Below are 21,163 nucleotides of genomic sequence, written 5' to 3' on the forward strand. Positions count from 1 at the left end.
ACACACACACACACACACACACACACGTGAATGTTCTTGGAGTATTTCTTTAGGACACAAATTAATAAAGTTATAAAATATCGATTTTGTTTCAAAGGACAAATACAGGCATAATCATTGCAAGCAATCTGTTGACAGAAGACCTGAGATAAAATACAAATGAGACTTGATTTTAACTTGAAAGAATTTATGAAAATAAAAATATTATAATTGTATTTGTGTTCACCCTTTTTTCCTGCTTCTTCAAAATTCCAAACATTAACTTGATAAATAGAAGCAGATCAGTCTACTGGACACTTGTTGGCTAAGACTAGTTTCATGGGAATTTCAATGCAAGCTTTTTTTTTTTTTTAAAGGAATGGCTGGAGCCAGCTGCTTATTCTTGGCAGCCTGTGTAGGCACAGTGCTTGGCTGCTTAATAATGCATTGCTGTATTTTCTGCAGAAGGCTTGATGAAGTAGCCCACTGTGGAAGAATCTGCTCCTTACCTTAAATAAAAATGGCTTTTCATGTAGAAGGACTGGTAGCTATCATCCTGTTCTACCTCATTATATTTCTGGTTGGAATATGGGCTGCATGGAAAACCAAAAACAGCGGCAATGCAGAAGAGCGCAGCGAAGCCATCATAGTCGGGGGTCGTGATATTGGTTTGTTGGTCGGTGGCTTTACCATGACAGGTAGGTGTTCCCATGCTTCCTTCTCATGCTGGCTTGTGCTCTGAGTGAGAAGACAGACGTTGCTGCTTGTCCTTTGGAGTTCTCTTAGCCCACTACTTGTACGGTTTAAAGTAGTTTCATATTTAATTTGAAAGAAAATGGTTTAATCCCAATAGTACTTGGAAAAGATGAATTTACAATAAATCACTAAATTAAATATTAGTGAGGCAAATACAGCCTTTCTTGCTTGGTTGGTGGGGGCAGCGGTGAAAACAGAGGGGTGCAGGAAAGCAAAGCCATAATCTTTCAAGTTGTGAATCTGTGACTTAATACCATGGTGTCTCCATGCACCCATTAATACAAGCGTGGGGTTGTGATTGAGTTCTCTTAAATGATAAATGAACTAGTTGTGATCGTTTAGCTCTAACAAGTCATTTTGTAGACACTACAATTCTAGTCTAACTAATGTCTGTTAGAAGCCTACCTTCTCATTTAATAACCATTTTCCTGAAAGGAAACTATTTACAATGAGAAAAGAAAGGTTTCAAGGATCCTTCATATAAAAAGGAAAAAAATCAGGGTGTGTCCTCAAAGGAATCCCCTGGCCAGCATCTGCATTTCTCTTCCTTTGCAATTTTCTTTGTGTTAGGAGAGGCCCTTGATCTTTCTTCCTTTGATCTCAGAGTCATTTCTTTGGTTTTTTCATATTTGTCGTGGTCACTGAACATAATTGTGAAAACTATAAATTCATAAATGATTGGCAGCACTTATGTCTGGGCCTTGTTTAGTGAATATTTAACAAACACCTGCAATATAATCTACTCTAGCTGGAACTCTTGACACCTCATTAGAAAAATATCTTACTAAAAAATGTATCCAAATGAAATATCCATTTTTGTACAGAAATGCTATTGAAAGACAATTCATACTTTGTGTCAGCTAGGAACCTAACTATGCTGTGAAGATGGTTTCCATGTTCTGAAAGCCCTCATTTTGGTTGTCTGAAATCTACAGTATCCTGTATGGACGTAGATTCTTATTTGCCAAGTATTTCCATTGTGAATTCAGACGTTCAGTTACATAGTTTAGATGGATTCCTGTGCTCTTTACAGCAGGCACTGTAAAAGGGTTGCAGAATTAAGGGACTCTCCAGAGTTGATTAGTTAGCAAAGATCAGGGCCAAGTCTGGTTGACCACAATCAGGATCCTCCATGCTGTGCTGGGTGCAGCTCTCTCACTGATGTACTACATCTCTTTAAAAAAAAAAAAAAACATGTTGTTTCCCAAAAGTCACAAGAAAAAATGAGCTGCTGACTGTCCAAGCATTTTATTCTTTGCTGATTATTATAATATTCCGCTACTCTATAATAATCTATTTCTTATAGTCATGCATTGTTGTAGAATACATTCTTTCATCACATGCAGATTTTTTAAAACATGGCACACCATTAAAGTATATAAAAAATAGTCAAATTGAGACTGTTTCTTATAAAGTATTATCATAGTCTAGTTGATGTGGTAGCAGTCTTTTCTCCAAGCTCAGAAGACCCTTGTCAATATGACCATTCATTTAAAATCTGAACCATATTATTTAAGCCTCACTAGATTCAGGCTGCTTCCATGCATTTCATAAGAAATAGAGAGTGAAATGTAGATTCTTTTAAAATATATACTTTAAAAGAATTTGTGTTCTTGCTCATTATTTGACACAAATGTATGTAAATGTGGGGAATGAATTGTGGCCCAGAAAAGACTAAATCAATAACAAATGGAAAGGCTGCTTTTAGTCATAGTAAATAACGAAGTTTTCAGTTCTGTATCATAATAAATGCAACCACCCACAGATTTGATTTTTGGACGAGGGACTGCAAAGCCACGCAGTCAAACGCAATTGCTAAGAAGCTTTGTGCTGTAAGATCAGGGAGCCATTTTCATTCTGCGCCAGGTATCGCTGGCATGTTATTGGTTTCAGCCATTTTAGCTCAAAGATGAAGTCTCAAGTTCTGAACCATGTAAGCATAGATTTCTTCCGATCCTCGTTAAGTACTCAGTGTGCTGGGTAAAGAAGAAAAGCTCTAAAATTTCAACAGGATTTAGAATGTGAAAATCAATGAACGGCAGTGTTTGGTTGTCTGTACACCAGGTGTAAAAGCTTGTGTGAAGATGGGAGTGGCTACTCCACATTTCCTGCCCACTTCAGGATTCAGTACCTAAATTTCCCATTAAATGTGCCTAAAATTTCTTAATCAGGAAAGTCTTCTTATGTTAATTTTTTTCTTTTATTTTTGAGGTTGTGATGAAATTGTACAATTATATCATTTTTCCCTTCCCTTTCCTGACTCCAAATATTCTCATGCCCTCCTCCATGTTCTCTTTGAAATTCAAGGCTCTTTTTTCTTTAATTGCTGTTTTACACACACACACACACACACATACACACACACACACACACACACACAGCCTTAGTCCCAACACACTCGTTTTTGCCTGTTGGATTCAAAGGGGGATAAATTCCCCCAAGAAAACAGTTAATCACATCTTAGTGGTATAGTCAGGATTTCTATACATAGAGATATATTCTTCTACATTGCATTCTTTATGGGATGGTCAGTCTCCTGTCTGATAAGAGTATTAAGAGCCTGAGATCTTCATCATTCCACATACATTGTGCACAGCGATCACTTTGAATCTTTCTGTTATACTCGTAGAAATACATAAACTACAAAACCTTAGAGTTCCGTTGACTTTGATTTTTTTTCCAGTAAGAATAAAGTATGGTTCTGGGAAATATTAAGGGACAGTATTATGGCTGAATATGATAAAAATTCATCATATTAAATTCTCAAAGAATTAAGAAAATATTATTTTGAAAAAAAAATAATCAAATTTGTTATGAGGAAAATTGGCTCGAGTTTCCTTAGCCCAAGCCAGCTTTCTTTGGTTCTTTAACTGCTCTCATTTAGTAATTGTGCTACAGAACTTTTATATATATCTGAAAAAAGACCTACCTGTAGGAATACTGCATTGCAGAGCTTATACGGCCGCCTGAAACCAGTGGCCACTGTGTTGGGTGGTTAGGCCCGGGGCACAGCAGGTGAAGAGAGTGTATAACCCAACTGTTGGTTCTATTTCAGCCACCTGGGTTGGCGGAGGTTACATCAATGGGACAGCTGAAGCAGTTTATGGCCCAGGCTGTGGCCTTGCATGGGCTCAGGCACCCATAGGATATTCTCTGAGTCTGATCTTAGGTGAGTGGGTGTTGAGATCCCAGTGACTCACACAGTTCTCAGAATAAAGTATAAATAATAAGTCAAATGACATGAGCAACGATTGTGGGGGAAATTTCTAAGTAGCAATTACCAGAAATTGTTATGTAGCAGAACACCACAGCTTAGATTATTAATCTCCTGGTTATGCACTGTGGAAAAAAACCTCTTTGAACCTGTGGCCACTAGAACAGTGAATTTCTTAAACAACTGTGATTTATTTCCTTCAAAAAGTAGTATGGCTATATCATTAAAACCTAATCAGCCCTATTGTCCCTTTGTTCCTTTGGGTAAGTGAAACTATTAAACGTTTCAATATTATATGAGAGTTCCTCATTTTACTACATAAAAAATGCTTTTATTGGAGTTTTGCTTACTCAAAGTGTCTAAATGTTGGATTGTGTGACAGAAATGCATCGAAGTCTTCTAATGCACACTGTCCTGGTCCATGTCTTCCAATTCACATGCCCTTATTACCCACTGGACACAGCACTGTTAGATGTACTACAGAATTTACCTTAGTACCACATTCATAGGACATGTAAATTGGGATTCTTAGTACATATAGATATCTTAAAAATTCATTTTCCTGGGGGAAGAAAGATACATAGTAAAAAGGTATCTATCACGACTTTGTTCTCACGAGCACTTGTTTGATTTGTTTTAGGTGGTCTGTTCTTTGCAAAACCTATGCGTTCCAAGGGATATGTGACCATGCTAGACCCATTTCAACAGATCTATGGAAAGCGCATGGGTGGGCTGCTGTTCATTCCTGCACTGATGGGAGAGATGTTCTGGGCCGCAGCAATTTTCTCTGCATTAGGTAAGAACTAAAGAAGATGGTTCTACTGAATCTCCAACTCCTGAACTTAGGGTTTGGACTCTTTAAAAAAAAATCTTTAAAACCATGTCAAGATCCATATTTACTCCTATAAAATCTCTATGCTTAGCAAGGTATGGCTGTAGAGGTGAAACCTGGACTCAGCTTCATTTATTTTGAACCTGAATCACAACATTACAGTGTGACCATGAGTTACAAAGTTCATGAGTTGCTCTTGTCAGGTATTTATGATTTAAAACACAATTGAGCACAACTTTTTTATTACTTTATAAATAATACCAATCAAAATTTCCACTTCCTCCCCTCCTCCTACTTCCCTCCCACTCCCCCACATACCTTCCCCCCTTCCCCTCCAGTCCTGACAGGGGCAAGGTACCCTGCCCTGTGGGAACTCCAAAGCTCTCCCCTGTACATCCAGACTTAGGAAGGTATGCATCCAAATAGACTAGGATCCCAAAAAGCCAGTACATGCAGTAAAGACAAATCTCAGTGCCATTATCATTGGCTTCTCAGTCTGCCCCAATTGTCACCCACATTCAGAGGGTCCAGTTTGATCCCATGCTCTTTCAGTCCCAGTCTAGCTGGATTTGGTGAGCTCCCATTAGATCAGGCACACTGTCTCAGTGGGTGAACCAACCCCTCATGGTCCTGACTTCCTTGAATTGAGCACAACTTAATGAAGTTAATTAAGCATAACTAAATGATACAATTTGGATGAGATTTTTTTTAAAAAAAATTGTCCAGGAGGACAATTAAGGGGGAAATAAATCTAAACAAATTATTTTTGCCTTTATTCATCCCCAGTAACTGTTCTCACTTCTGTGAAATTATCTCTTCCGGTTTTCTTTTCTGATGATTGCTATGCTGAGATTGATAAACACAGGCAAACCTAAATTCTATAAGGACTTTTCAAGGAAGTAATATTGTTATGTAAGATATGCCCTATTAAAAGCAAACATAAAACCATGTGTGAGTTCCAACCGTAAACAACATTTGCAGAGAAATGGGATCTTGCAGCCTGCGGGCAGAACAGGCAGGCTTTCATCAGAACCGTCTACCTTGACATGCCGACATAAGTCCTTGTGAAAGCATAATGCAATGGCTAGTCAGTGGTGAAAATGAGAATGGCAGTACACAGCAAGGATTCCCTCACAAGTTTACGTGGGTTTTGGTTAAGTCGTGGAAGGTGTCCAATCCCCAGCCTCTCTTCACCCATATCTACTCCTGAAGGTGTAGGTTTCCAAGGGAAAACAACCGTGACCAGTTGCTGAAACGTGAATGGCCCCAGTAAGGCTGCCGCGATGCAGACCCTGGAGATGCAGACCCTGGAGAAGCTATGTGCCGCATCATTTGCATTCTGCCGCCTTCATTCTGTCAGTCTCATCAGCTCTAGGACCGTTCTTCACTGTCCAGTCCTCCGGATTGCTTGCTGATCATCCTCCCCACCTCGGCACCTCTCCCTCTTGCTTGCCTCAGCCAGACTTTCCTGGAGTCGGCGCAGGGCTCTCCCTGCTTGCAGGTCTGCCCTTCTCTGGTAGCCAACTCCTTGTAAATTCAGGCTCCATACTCTTTTCTTCTAAAGAGCCAAAACTTCCACAGAATCTGTAGACATGACAGAGCCTTTGCTGTTCTCTTCTCCTCATGCCCCTGTGTCATGTCTCCTCCAGAACTGTGACTCTTCCATCTTGCCTCTGGCACTTTACAAATCCAGTTGTCGGGGTGTCTATGGACTCATCTCTAGTGTTTCCAGTGGGACTGTGGAAGATCTCCAGTCTCAGTCAGCTTCCTTTAGATCAAAGGCAGGCTTGTCCCAGCCCAGTGCATGTGGAGCTGGGGAACAGCTGCAGAGATGGCCTCCCAGAGCCCTCTTCAATGGGTCAGGAGGCCACATCCAGGCCCCCTCCTACACAGCATTCCCTACCTCTTCTCCAAATGAAAGAGCAAGGCTTAAGTCTACAGCCAGGTGCTAGGTGGTTAGAACAAAAGGAGTTTCCTCCCATTTTATATATGCTAGACCAGCTTGTCTCCTGGTTCCAGTATTATCTTAGGTAGCCTCTGTACTATCTGAAATTGGATCACACCAACTTTGTCTCCTTCACCTCACAAATCCCTCTATAATCTAAGGTCATGGTTTTGGTTGCTGACTATGGAAGGAAAGAAGTGAGGAAAGGAAGACAATTTGCAAGTTCATAAAAGACACCAGTCACTCAGTGGAAAATGCCACGCCCCTGTGCTGGATAGCAGTCCTCAGCTTAGAACCTAATGACACAATGTTCAAAAAGAACAGTCTCCCCAACCTCGCTCTCATTAGTGGAGAAACAAGGGGAGTTTGCTTGCCACATGTTTTGACACTGGGAATTTCGGGTTTAAGAACAGACTACCTGCCGAGGTATGGCAGAAAGGAGTGGGCTAGACAACAAAATACAAAATGCTCACTCTGACTGAATAAACCTCCCAAATAATAGTTCTGAAAGGTGAATAGAACTAATGAGCTGAAGCTTCTACGGCATTTTACAAATACAAAATACAGTGGATAAACTCTGTACTGCAATAGAATTATTTCTGCTAATATTTGCCTATGTCCGCATATATCGTTCACGTATATGGAAAAGTGTGAACAGTCTCTCGGTATAAACACACATGCAAAGTAACACATGCACACATATACTACAAGCAACAAATATCTGCACACACACTGTTGCCCTTGGTAGAAAGCTATGCTCTAGAAGCCCATGTCTATGATAAAGTTATTGTCTTTATTCTTTGATTATAATTACTGGATATATTACAAAAGTAGTGCTTGTAAGAAATAATCTTGGGACACTTAAGAACCAGTACAAACTCTATTTGTGTTCATTGTCACCTAGCATGGATGAGCATGGGGAATAAAAACAGGAGAATCTTTTCTTGTAATTACAACAGACATTTATTTAAGGTAATACAACTACAGAAGAGATTGTTCTCCGTGTACGTTCCAGGTGGGAGCAGCTTCACAGAGCCCCTGGAGGACAGTGTTATTCATAGATTTCATCCACACCATCTCTTCTTTGTCTGCTCCGTTCTCACTTTTCTTTCCGGAATAACCTCTTGCAGACGTGGCTTGAGCATTTATCCTTCTCATGGTTTGTCCACTGTATTAAAGAAAACGTGCTGTCTCATGGTGCCATCCAGCAGTCAGTGAATGGGTAACACTGACATCCCCAAAGTCCTCTGGGACCTGTGGCTTCTACTACATCTTTTCCCTTGCTTACTGTGTCCTCACACTTGACATCAAGTTGTTGAATCACACTGAACTGTGATATCAGCCAATACCAGTCAATACCAGTTAATGGCAGCCTGTTGTTGCCAGGCTATGTCTGATTATCATTTTCAGTCTGGAATAAATCAAACTGTTGATGACACCTTAGGCTGCATGAATTAAATGTGTGCTTGTATTTGTAGTAGCTAAATTCATCGACTTGTTTTATAACTTTACACCAGCAGGTCGAGAGATGCAGCTTTCCTCACTACAATCAACATAATCATATAGAAAGTATTTTCAGGAAAAAATGCAACCGAAGTATATTGTGATAGAAAGACAGGTGACCGCTCCAAAGTCACTGAGTTTCAACCAAAATAGTATTTCCAAAGACTATTGCTGTGATCTTTGCCTATAATTAAACTGTAAACTTTATGAAATTTACAGAAAACACCACCAAAAGAATGACAAAAATTTGTAACTAAAACTCCAACATGAAAAAACAACTTTTGGAAAAGAAAAAGTACCCTGTCTATACATTAATTCTATCATATATTTAAAACCCTGATAAATAAGTGACCTCTTGAATGTTTGGACCATAACTCTTTATTATATTGCTCTTTTTATTCAAGGAAATCGTTCTATTAATGTAGTCAAAGCTAAAAAAAGTATTTTGTATTTTTGTTTTAGAACAGCCTGAGTTGCCCTTTAAATAATGGATGTTTCTCCCTGGTAGGTGGGATACACTATGAGCATGCCTGTTGAGGAGTAGGAAGAGGGAGCAGTGTTCCATACTGCCCATTCACAAAATTCTCAGTGGGAAAACGGGCAACAAAAGCAATGCCGTGAGGAAAGAAAACAAAAACAAATATTGAAGATGAAAGCTACTCAAACAATCATTTTCTCTTTTTTCTTTTAGATTTGTTTGTTTTGTGTGTTTGAATATTTTGCCTACATGGATGTATGTGCATTGTGTGCCTGATGCTGATGGAGGTCAGAAGAGATTGTCAGGTCTCCTGGACCTGGAGATGTAGATGGTTGTGAGCCACCATTTGGGTGCTATGAACTGAATTATGGTCCTCTGCAAGAACAATACGTGCTTTTAACCACTGCTCCATCTCTCCAGTCCCAAAACTATGATTTCTCAAAGCCAAGATTCTTCAGTATGTTATGGGTAGAAGCCACATGCTTACCAACTAAACAATTTAACGAGATCTATGGAGACTTTGAAAAAAATTAATAATCACATTTACCAATTTTATTATTTTCCCCTGTAAGTTTGACTCCATTCTTTGGTATCTCGTAAGGTTTGTGCATTATTCTGGGCTAGCAGACAGCAAAATGGAAATAAATATTCATCGCAAATTATGGAAATGAGTGTTCATGCCTCTCAGAAAGACTTCTTGTGGATGTAAGGAAGGCTGCTATGCATGTTTAATTGTCAGAATTTTATATAGTCAAAGTATTACAAGTTCTGGGAATGGAGTTATGTTTATCCATATTTCTAGTTGCTCTGTTGCAATGTGTTTCAGATATGTCTTGCATAGACTGTCTAGTGAAACACCAACTTCAAGTATATCCTGCTATATGTAGAGAGATGCATAGTTTATTAAGACATAGAATTAACACAGCAGTTCTTTCCCCCGGCTGTCATCCTGTACACCTTACAAGCCCTTGGGACATACCTACTGTGACTTCACTTTGGAAGCAGAGTCACCTGTCTTCCCTGACCACTGAGCTACCTGCTCATTTTCTTCTAGGGGCCACCATCAGCGTGATCATTGATGTGGATGTGAATGCATCAGTCATTGTCTCTGCCCTCATTGCCATCCTTTACACCCTAGTGGGCGGGCTCTACTCTGTGGCATATACTGATGTCGTTCAACTGTTCTGCATTTTCATAGGCCTGGTAAGTGACCCCGCCCTCATATTTTATCTTTTTCTTTCTCCTTCCCTTCCTCCCTCCTTCCTGCTTGCCTTCCTCGTTTCTTTCTAAAATATAATATTTAACATAACTCAGAAAAAAATCAGTATGAATATATGATTTTTCTATCATGAAAAATACACAGTAGATTTAATGCTATCTGAAATACTAATTTTTTTTCTATGCACTTGTTAGATCAAACCCCTGGTTATTTTTGTTAGCGTTTGACAGATAGGTATGCCCTAACTCTAACACCTACAATTACCTGGGTTCTGCTCTCCACCCATGTTAGTTTGGATCAGGCGTACTTGTGAGCCTCTTTAGTATTCAGTGGTAACACTTTCATCCCTTGCGAAAAATTAATTCGTTGCTAATATGGGCCAACTACTTCTTCTTCTTTTCTGTTATTTACCACAGGGAGACTGACAGGACATAGATGCTGTGGCAGGCATCTGAAAATGAGGGGTTTACTTACATAGAGTATTAGCAAGATTTACTATTTTTTGTATTCCTCTGTAAATTAGACCACACGCATGTCTTATTAAGTAAGGAATCCTATCACTGTGAAGAATGAGCAGTATTAGGATGCCAGCGAAAGTACTTCTGGGCTTATTAAGTTTATCCTTGTCTGCTTTTTAAGCTTTATATCTTCAAGTCTTAAAATGCAAAGCAACAGTTCCATTTATGACAGTATACAAGACCTAATTCATATAAAAGGCATGTAACTAGAAATGTGTGTCCGTTCTGCGTCAAGGGCTGACCTGGGTCCATGTGCACAGTCTCGTTAAATGCAAGCATCATGCCCACTGTCCTTGTGCTGAGCCACAGAGAAAGCGTATGTACTCATTTTCCCAATCAGAATCAAAATATCCTTGATTTTCTTTTCTTTTCTCTTAATTGCTTTTCTTATAGTAAAAATCTCCACTGACTATTTTACCTTTTACCTTCCATGTTTGGAGATGAAAAATGACTCCCATAACTTTTTAATGTGACTTTGCATCATCAGTAATAATGTCCCGGAGGAATACATTGACTGCAAGCTGACTTACACTGTAAATACTAATTCATATGCAGTCACAAAAACCGCATTTCCCCTTCTTCTTTTAGACATTGTATGTGTTGTAAGATGTTATTCACACATTTTAAAATTAAATTGAGAATATTTAATTTTCTCACAAATTCTTGGGTTTTTTATTTTTAAATTGCCCAAACTAATTCTGCTTCTTACTCAGCATCATCATGGCCATCCATAAAGGAAGCTGAGAACACAAAGACACTTCCCGGGGAGTGTCAGAGGTGAGGTCAGTGTGGTGAGGGAAGCTCTCATAATTGATGAGTTTGTTATCCCAAGAAGCCCAACCTCAGGGGAATGAATCTATCTACCAATGATGTATATCCTGCGTCACTGCTTTGCATGAGACCAGAACTTAAGACACACAGACTCATGAATCAATTGTGTTGGCATAGGAAGAGAAGGGCAAACTTATGTTGGGATATATATTGGAAATTTTTGGGCCATAAAACATAACTAAGTGGATAAGTTATGGATGTTGACTAGTCTTTTATTCCTAAGTTAAATTAGATCATGTGTGCATTATTCACTAAGGAATACTACATAATTATGGGTTAAAATCGTTTAGCTTGAAGCTGAAGGTTTTCTTCTTGAGTTTTTGCCTCTTATTTTCAGAAGCCGCTCCTCTACCAGCAAACCTTGTTGCCCAGCAAATCTGAGCACACACAAACACATACTCACACTACTACATACTTCTGTTTTCTGTGAAATGGTCAAAGATATTCATTCATTAATATGATCAGGAAAGAGATGATTCAAGGATGTGCCCATATACTGACAGAGAAGGGCAGAGCTGAAGAAGTTGGGAGAAATGAGACAAGAAGCACACAGACTCTATTCAGCTTATGGCAGGCTATGTGTAGTGAAATCAGTATAAGCCGAAAATGCTCATAACCCACAGGCCCTACCACATGCTACTGCTCAGCAACAAAGCATGCAGAATTGTGTTTGTTTGGTTATTTTTGTTCTGTGAGATGGATTTTTTTCACAAATAAGTTGATTGCTTCTATGGTTTATACGATTCTATACAGTCAAACACATGAGTGGTCAATGTGTTTTTTTATCTTCTTTCTAAATTTGTGTTCCATGGTATCCTATAGAAAACATAATTTCAGGCCTTTCTCTGTCAGAGAAAGAGCAGCTATCAAGCTGTGCCGGTTCTGAGAAAGATGAACTGGGACCAGGACTTGTCCAGGACAGTTAAGCTCATAGCCAATGCTCCAATGTCACTCTTTGTTCCAGTGGATCAGTGTCCCCTTTGCCCTGTCACATCCTGCAGTCACCGACATTGGATTCACCGCTGTGCATGCCAAATACCAGAGTCCCTGGCTGGGAAGCATTGAACCAATTGAAGTTTACACCTGGCTTGACAATTTTCTGTTGTTGGTAAGTGACACTGTGATCTGAGAAATGTGATCTAATTGTTCATAAAATGAAAGACATGTTCAAGATTTCACATGTCTGTTCTAAGCTTCACCTGCCGATGCATGGCCATATCTGAATTGACTCCTGTCTTGGAAGGCTGGAGCCACATGCCTTGGCTCTCAGTGCATGAGGTAAGTTGGGAAGCATCACTAGGAAGTGGTTCCAGAGGAGGAGTCCTCAAAGAGACAGAGGGAGCTTGAAACACAAGGAACCCTGGTATGACAGCCCTGTCAGAGAAGGGCATAGGGGAAATGATGGCAGAGTGCAGGCCGAGGAAGAGGGAAGAACCATGTAAATCCTACCAGATTTTATGAATCTGCTAACTAAGGAGATTATGTGTGAAAATAACACATTGCATTGAATTTCAAGGCAAGAAACTGGTAATTTCTTGTAGACAGTAGAGAGGAAATCAGTTATTTTTTTCCTTTGTAGAGGACTGATAATATTTTATGAGTTTATGTGTGTGGCACTTTACTGAAAATGAACATCTCTTCAACACTCAAGTTGGGTGTGTCTTTTCTGGTAAAGAATTCCCCTGGAAAAGGCAGGAAAACGTGGGGAAAGTATGTTTCCAATAGAATCTTCTCTACTAAGGCTAGAGAAGAAATCCCTTGGCTTTCTTTTTCCTGGGATACTTTGTGATTATGAATATAAAGAGTGAGGTGTAAAATGACATCTGCCTGCTGCTGTGTTTATAGCTACATAGAGAAGATGAGAAACAGAAGCGGGCAACTTGTCTATCAAAATGTGCCTGAGCTAGGAATTAAAACAGAGCATCACAATCGCATGGTCCTTTGCCCCGTACCACATTGAAGTCCTCATAAATAAAACATTATACCTGTGATATATACCCATGATCTCAATTGTTTGACAAGTAGGAAACAAATATCATATGTTGAGTGGAAGTTGAAACCATAGAAGTAAACTTTGGATTGGAATGCAAATGGTCTATGACCTTCTGGTTGTTTTCCATACATCTCTATGCTAACATGATTCCTAAGCTCTGCTAATGGCACTGGAAACCTTTGTCAGCCCCACCACCCCTAATTAGCTCTACATTAGACCTAAAGCCTTCTTACCTTGTTTCCATATTGTTATTCTACACTCATTTTTCCAAAATGCACTCTGTATTCAGCAATAAGGGCTACCACAACAAAGTACCACTTATAGAAATTTACTTTTCAATACTCTAGTAATAGAGTCTGAAGTCAGACAGCCAACATAGGTAGGTTCTGTCGAGGATTCTTCTCAGGTTCTAGGCTACTAACTTCTCACTATGTCTTCCCATGTTGTAAAGAATAAGTATATAATTCAAAGGTCACCAAACTCTTTTGGAATAACTTCACTCTTTTCACCTGAATATGCCTCCCAAAACTCAATTTAGTTCCAAATACCATCAAACTGGGGTCAGGTTTGCAGCATATAAACTTATCTTTTAGAAAGCATAGGTAGATTTTACTTTACTTATAAACTATGGATGTTCAGGATGGTTCTAATGTTTCTAAGAGTACATAAATTCATATAACATGGGCATGGAATACTAATGACATACTAATGTATAGGTGTAGAAAGAAAGAAAAATGTTTTTGGAAGATTAGAGATATGGGTTGGAGATGACTCAGAGGTGAAGAGCACTAACTGCTCTTCCAGAGGTCCTGAGTTCAGTTTCCAACAACCACATGGCAGCTCATGACCATCCGTAATGAGATCTGATGCCCTCTTCTGGTATGCAGGCAAAACATAGACTGCACACTGTATACATAAAAACAAATTTAAAAAGAATATGGATTTTTAAAAATTGAATTATGTATTTTGGAATTTGTTTTTAAGTATTTGTTTTGACTTCTGAATACGTATGAATTTTACGGGAAGGACAATTATTTTGGATTTAGTATATCAGGAACTGTGCTTGGTGAGACAAAGTAAAGAGAAATAAGACAGCCATGCTAGAGTTAAATCCCTAAAGGAAAGAAAGACTCAAGGTGTCATAGGAAGCTCCTTCATCTATTCCCTCATTCAGATACTACATACTGAATACTAACTTTCTACCTGTCTGACAGCAAGAGAAGTATCAATACTTCAGGGGAAAGTCAATGATGTCCCAAGTTTCTCTCTGACAATACTCCATACCTTGAACTCCACTAATATCTTATATGCAGTTTTCCCACAGTGTCTGGGCATTATGGTGCTGTATGCAGTGGTCCGATGGTGTTTTTACTTGTTTCATATTCATATCTCTTCACGGGACGCTCATCTTCCTATATGCCCCACTCAGATGTCATCCCTGCAGACTTTATTGATGGATACATAGGCATCCACTTATCTCTTTTTCTCTCAAGCCCAAATAATTGCTTCTTAGTTTTGTTTTCATGCAGATGCCTTGTAGACAATTATACTGCAGCTCAATGCCATCAATCTTTTTATTCTGTGTCTTCAATGAAAAAATTTTTATTGATTTTTATTGAGCTCTGAATTTTTCTCTGCTCCCCTTCCTGCCTCTCCCCTCCCCCACTTCAACCTTCCCCTAAGGTTTTTTGTGATGGTTGGAGTTTCTGTCCCAATATAAACTGAAGACTTCTGGATAATTTTAAGGAAGCAAAGAACAGGTAAATTAAGGAAAAGGAAAGACCGTCTAGTGTAGTCAAAAAGGAAATAATGCAAGGAATCCAATATCTTTTTAAATAAATCACTATTAGCTGGGCAGCAGTGGCACATACCTTTAATTCCAGCACTAGGGAAGCAGAGGCAGGTGGATCTCTGTGAGTTCAAGGTCAGCCTGGCCTACAGAGTGAGTTCCAGGACAGTCAGGGCTACACAGAGAAACCTTGTCTCAAAAAAATCAAAAGTAAGTATATAAATAAATAAATACATAAATATATAATAGGTAAACCTACAGTTACAGGTAGGACTGATATCCTCTGGGTAGTTTAAGAAGCTAGCATGACTTAAATATCTTAGAACCAACAAAACTTGTTTTTCATGTCTGACTATGAAGCCCAGGGTTGGGGCACTGGCAGACTGTGTTTGGTGTGGGCTGGTCTTTCACAGATAGCACATTCTTGCGGCATCCTTATTTGGTAGAAAAGGCAATCAACCTCCCTTAAGTTTTTTTTTATTGCTCTTTTGTTTGTTTTATTAAAAAGGACACTAACTAGATTTATGCTGACTCCATTTTCATGGTACGGTGAATTCACCCAGACCACAATAGTGATACAATTCCTTTACCCAGAAGATCCGAATTTAAACTGGCAAATGTGGAAGTGGCCAAAACCTCAGGACTCAGCAAACACAGTTGCCGCAGTTGGGATTTGTGGTCTGTGGAGTGTGTTCCGTACTTCACAACTCCACTAAAAGCATCCTAAATGCATCTGATTGGTGTGGTGTTACAAAGCTCCTAGAAAAGAACCCTTTCATTCGCCTCCTCCTTTGTTTGGCTTACTCTGAATCCCTGGGCTCTCCTGCAGATGCTGGGTGGAATCCCATGGCAAGCCTACTTCCAGAGGGTTCTCTCTTCGTCCTCAGCCACCTACGCTCAGGTGCTGTCCTTCCTGGCAGCTTTTGGGTGTCTGGTAATGGCTCTACCGTCCATTTGCATAGGAGCCATTGGAGCCTCCACAGGTAAACCTGCACCTTTGTCAAATTTACAAGGTGGTGTCCCAAATCCCTAAATGCTGATCTCTCTTCCTCATTAGCCCACTTGGCCCTACACTGAAATTAACTTTTTCTGCATGATACTACCATACCTTTGTTATAGCATTCAACAGTTGGAATTTTAATTCTATGATCTCTGCCTGGCTTTGGTTGCTTACTCAGTGATGAAACATTTGGAAAAAAAAAAACAACTTTGTTATGTTAGCAATTGCGTTCTGTCAAACAGGAGATCAACTGTGATGCTCACAGTATAACCTGAGGTAAGCAGTAGGACATAAAAATACCACTCCATTTTGGCTACTCCATGGTGAGTTTAACTATAAATGGCAGAAGTGGACACTGAAGACTTTCTACAGCCTCCCTGGTGAGCCAGAGAGAAGCAGAAATTGCAACCCACTGGCTTAGGAGACAGTCCTCCTGATCTCCATGGATCACTGTGAACTTGAGATTTTACCTTTTTTTTATTTCCAATAGTTTGCTAACCAAGAGGGATATTTATTTTCCCTGCGGAAACTAAGCAGTAAATATATTGGTTAATATAGACTAAAAACTACGACAACAAAAAAGAGCAATATAAAATGTTTATTTCCCTATTGGCCTCTATGCAACATTTCTGAAGTCTTGCCTTTAATTTTCTTGAACTTGATCATTCCTTATGTTTCTTCCATGGTAGACAGAGGAAGCAGGAACTCCTGTAAGGGCACCGACCATGGCCAGGAGGGCTCTACCTTTGCATGCTACTCACCTCCCTGCCTAATAGCAATAACACCACCTTAAGGACTGGGGTTTCAAAGAGCCAGGGGAGATATAAACATAAGATCATAAAATAATGACAGAAAGTGAGATCTGTGGTCAGTGGAGCATTTTATGAACTTCAGAATTAAGTTACAGCTGTTTTAGTAGAATTAGGAGGCAGCTTTCAGCATGTGGAATGAAAATACATAGTATTAACCCATATTGAGGAACATTCTCTAAGTACAGATAATTAAAACAGATTAGAAAGGGTTTATACCCATCCTGTTGTCTCTTATAAAAGTAATGCCATTTATTGAGTTATTCTGGTTTATTTATATTTTAGTTTTTAAAACCAGAGTTTTAAATCATGATTTGCAGCATAATCTTCCCCTTCCATGTTCATACACAATATATAAAACAATAGCTGCATGATAAAAGCATTTGGCAAAGGTGTCTGCTTCTGTAAAAAGAAAATATGGTTTGTTACACAAGGACAGATCAATCCACCACCTCCTGTGTGTGTGTTTGCATGCACATGTAAGCCAGGCAACAAAAACCAGCACATGGCTTACTGTTTTCTAGGATTGAGTGTACATTATTGGTTATGATCTCTAGTGACTTAACCTCTCAGTTGCAGCTTTAGCCCTCAGCATATAAGCATGGCTTTAGTGGTGACTGTAATGGAAAGTGGGGGAGTGGCAGCCTCCACGGAAACCACTACTGCTTGGTCCTGACATTACATCAAGGAGACCACCAAATATCAAAGAAGCTAACTAATGTATATAGCCAGGCCCCTTGTCTCCTTCAACACAGACTGCAACCAAACACATAACACAAGGACAGTGAGATGCCCCAAGGGTAACATTACTTGCCACTGAACTTGATAACCCAAGTGCCATCTTTGGAACTCATGGTGGAAAGAGCAAATTAACTTCCCCAAATTGTCTTTTGACTTCCATATTCATATGCTGTAGCACTTGAGTGCTACTGACGCTTGGGCACACAAGTATACACACATACACACACATACATACACACAAATAAATAACAAATTCGAAGCTAGATATTCAAAGATAAACTTATGTTTCAAGTCATTTAGTAGACCAAGTTCAAAGACCTCCAAAAATTCCGAACTCCATGAATGAAAAGGGGCTGTACTTAGCGTGATGTGCCCCCTATTTCTCCTAAAGAAAACCCTATGTAAGATGGAATTGCTGAGAAGAAAACTGGCAAAAAAGCAGCTCCAAGGCTGTTACACGATCTTCAGGAAAAGGGTGAGTGCTAAAAAAAAGAAAAAAAAATCTGCTGTGATCTCTTAGTGTGCAGAGGTCCCTGGGCCTTGCAGAATGAACTTTAGGCTTTCACTTAACTCCAAATGGTCTGAAGGAAATGTCTGCTTTAGGGAAAGTTCGTTGTCTGAGATTCTGCTTATGCACGACTGCGCACAAGGGGCCCAGCAGGTGTGACTCAGCCTCAATGCTAGCAACACTCACAGGAGCCAGGCAGGTCAGCCATCTTACAGGGCCAGCATAGGGACTTCCCTCCTCAGTAGACCACACAGGGACTCTCAGTGGTGACCGTTGTTTCCGCCCCACAGACTGGAACCAGACTGCCTATGGGTTTCCAGATCCCAAGGCCAAGGAGGAAGGAGACATGATCCTCCCGATCGTCCTACAGTACCTCTGCCCGGCGTACATTTCTTTCTTTGGGCTTGGTGCTGTGTCAGCCGCTGTCATGTCCTCTGCTGACTCTTCTATCCTGTCAGCAAGTTCCATGTTTGCTCGGAATATCTACCAGCTTTCCTTCAGACAAAATGTAAGTCCAGGCTTCCAGCCGGTCACCGTCTGCCGTTACTTTTCTCATCATTGCCACTGCATCCGCTGTGTTATTGGATATTGCGTGTGATTTTGTATGTAGTATGGCAGGCTGAAATGCTTACGGTAAGTTTGGAAAGTTTCCAAATCCAAAACTTTTTGAAAACCAGCAATATGTCACAAGTGGGAGGCCCCATGCTAAGAAACCTTGTTTCATTCACACAATTACTAAACACCGTCTTACAAATCGCCTTCCTGCCATACCTACCTACGGGGTACTTATGAAATGTAAATTAGCTTCTGTTTTAAACTTGAGTTTCATTTCTATGTATCTTATTATGAAACATGTAAAATTCCAAAATACAAAAATAAACGCCTCTTGGTATGAAACACTTCTGCTCTCAAGCATTTTGGATAAAGGATAATCAATCTGTGTATACATAGTGAGTCTGTATTGCAATCCAGCCCTTATATTGGCTAAACACACATATTTAAATGTAGTGAATCACAGCAATGCATATTCTTGCTCATTTTCACATGAAAGGGAACATATTAGAGTAACTATTTCCAAAGAGATTATCATATTACTAGCTTAAATTTCTTGTCTTTTTGTCAAAAGCAAATGCATCTTCAAGCGTTTTAAGAAGCATTTAATATGGTTTAATACTCTAGGATGTTAGAGAGTTCTGGTAGCCATAAATCAAGGTGAGCTACTTCACACTACTTTTCTAACAATTGCTGTGGTCTTTGATTTCCAAAGGATACCCTTAACATACAGTAGCCGTTCAATTTGATTTTCCTTACAGAGCCAAACGGTTCTAGGCCAGTTTGCTTCAGTGGTCCTTAAAGGACAATGAACCCCTCCCTCTCAAGAGCTTTTCTTCTATCATGTACAATTTGGATTCTCACCCATTTCCTAGGCCATAGTCAGCAAAATAAGTTCACTGGAACCAATGAGATGGCTCAGTAGAGAAAATGAACTTGCCACCAAGCTTGGTGACCCAAGTTCCATCCGTGGAACCCGCATTGTCAGAACTGACTATTGTAGATTGTCCTCTGACCTCCTCACATGCACAGTAGCATGTGCATTTGCACACACATACATGTACCGACAAAGGCAATTTTTTAAAATGGCCCATTAGGTTTGTTTTTCAAGGAAATTCCCCCTAGAAACACCTGATTTAAGGCACCAAAAAAGTAGTTACCTTTAAAAATGGTAGGGCTCTTACAGATATAAGCCTTAAGGGTGTCTGTACTGTTAGTGCCTCATGTGGGTGAGATCTTACCTTGCCTTATTTTATGCGTGACATCTGATCCTAGCTCCTCTCAGCTTATCCCTGGTACTTCAGAGAAAGGGTCCATGATGTCACTTCGTTCATATGGTACAAGAAACCCTTGTACCCAATTGCTATGGGTTACACAAGCTTTGGACATGGGGGACTGTATAAGATCAGTGTTAAACCATAGACATTTATCCTGTTCGTCTCTTAAAGAGCCAGCACATTGTTTGTAAAGTTGACTCTGCATTGATTCCTCCCAGGCATCAGACAAAGAAATCGTGTGGGTCATGAGGATCACTGTGTTTGTGTTTGGAGCATCCGCAACAGCCATGGCCTTGCTGACAAAGACTGTGTATGGGCTCTGGTACCTGAGTTCTGACCTCGTCTACATCATCATCTTCCCACAGCTGCTTTGCGTACTCTTCATCAAAGGAACCAACACTTACGGGGCTGTTGCAGGTTACATCTTTGGCCTTTTCCTGAGAATTACTGGAGGAGAGCCATATCTATACTTGCAGCCCCTAATCTTCTACCCTGGTTATTACATGGACAAGAGTGGTATATACAACCAGAGATTCCCCTTTAAGACTCTCTCCATGGTTACCTCCTTCTTGACCAACATTTGTGTTTCTTATCTAGCCAAATATCTATTTGAAAGTGGAACCTTGCCTCCGAAACTAGATGTATTTGATGCCGTCGTTTCGAGGCACAGTGAGGAGAACATGGACAAGACTATTCTAGTCAGAAATGAAAACATCAAATTAAATGAACTCGCACCTGTGAAGCCTCGACAGAGTCTAACTCTCAGCTCAACTTTCACCAACAAAGAGGCCCTTCTTGATGTTGATTCCAGCCCAGAGGGATCTGGGACTGAAGACAACGTACAATGAGCCCATCTAACCTATACAGAACAGAGCGTTGCTGTAGGATGGTCTTGGAAAGAAGGTTTGGAACATATCTAACAAACATTAAAATATAAACATTTGGGGGTGGAAGCTTTGCATAAATAAAAAGTTATAATGGACGAGTTCAGAAAAGAATAGCAATTGCACAGAGAGAAGGAACCAAGTGTGAAAACAATGGCTTTATTTCTCATCATAGCACTTTTAATTTTGAATAGCTTTGTTAGGCATATAAAAGTGAATAAAGTCCTAGCTAAAGAAATGGCCAGATATTACTTATCTCTATTATGGAGAGAGGAAATATATATTAGCGAGCCCATGGAAAGCAGTCTGAATGGTTCTGATCATTTTTGCTGGCT

General features: G+C 39.8%; 1 protein-coding gene across 1 annotated transcript; it reads left to right on the plus strand.

The window, feature by feature from the left end:
• Positions 1-499: 499 nt before the first annotated feature.
• On the plus strand, positions 500-20,792 carry Slc5a7 (solute carrier family 5 member 7). Its single transcript, XM_038343983.1, has 8 exons — positions 500-677; positions 3,791-3,904; positions 4,590-4,745; positions 9,762-9,910; positions 12,240-12,383; positions 15,887-16,040; positions 18,406-18,623; positions 20,163-20,792. Exons 1-8 carry the CDS (start codon positions 500-502, stop codon positions 20,790-20,792), a joined length of 1,743 nt encoding a protein of 580 aa, XP_038199911.1.
• Positions 20,793-21,163: the final 371 nt, after the last annotated feature.

This window comes from Arvicola amphibius, chromosome 9, assembly GCF_903992535.2.
Source record: "Arvicola amphibius chromosome 9, mArvAmp1.2, whole genome shotgun sequence".
In the NCBI taxonomy this organism is placed as follows: Eukaryota; Metazoa; Chordata; class Mammalia; order Rodentia; family Cricetidae; genus Arvicola; species Arvicola amphibius.

Bases quoted from the DNA above. Each gene is read 5' to 3' on its own strand.
- Slc5a7 (XM_038343983.1), top strand. From the start codon at position 500: ATGGCTTTTCATGTAGAAGGACTGGTAGCTATCATCCTGTTCTACCTC. The intron at 9,911-12,239 runs GTAAGTGACCCC...TCTTTGTTCCAG, and splicing joins TCTGCATTTTCATAGGCCTG to TGGATCAGTGTCCCCTTTGC. The intron at 16,041-18,405 runs GTAAACCTGCAC...TCCGCCCCACAG, and splicing joins AGCCATTGGAGCCTCCACAG to ACTGGAACCAGACTGCCTAT.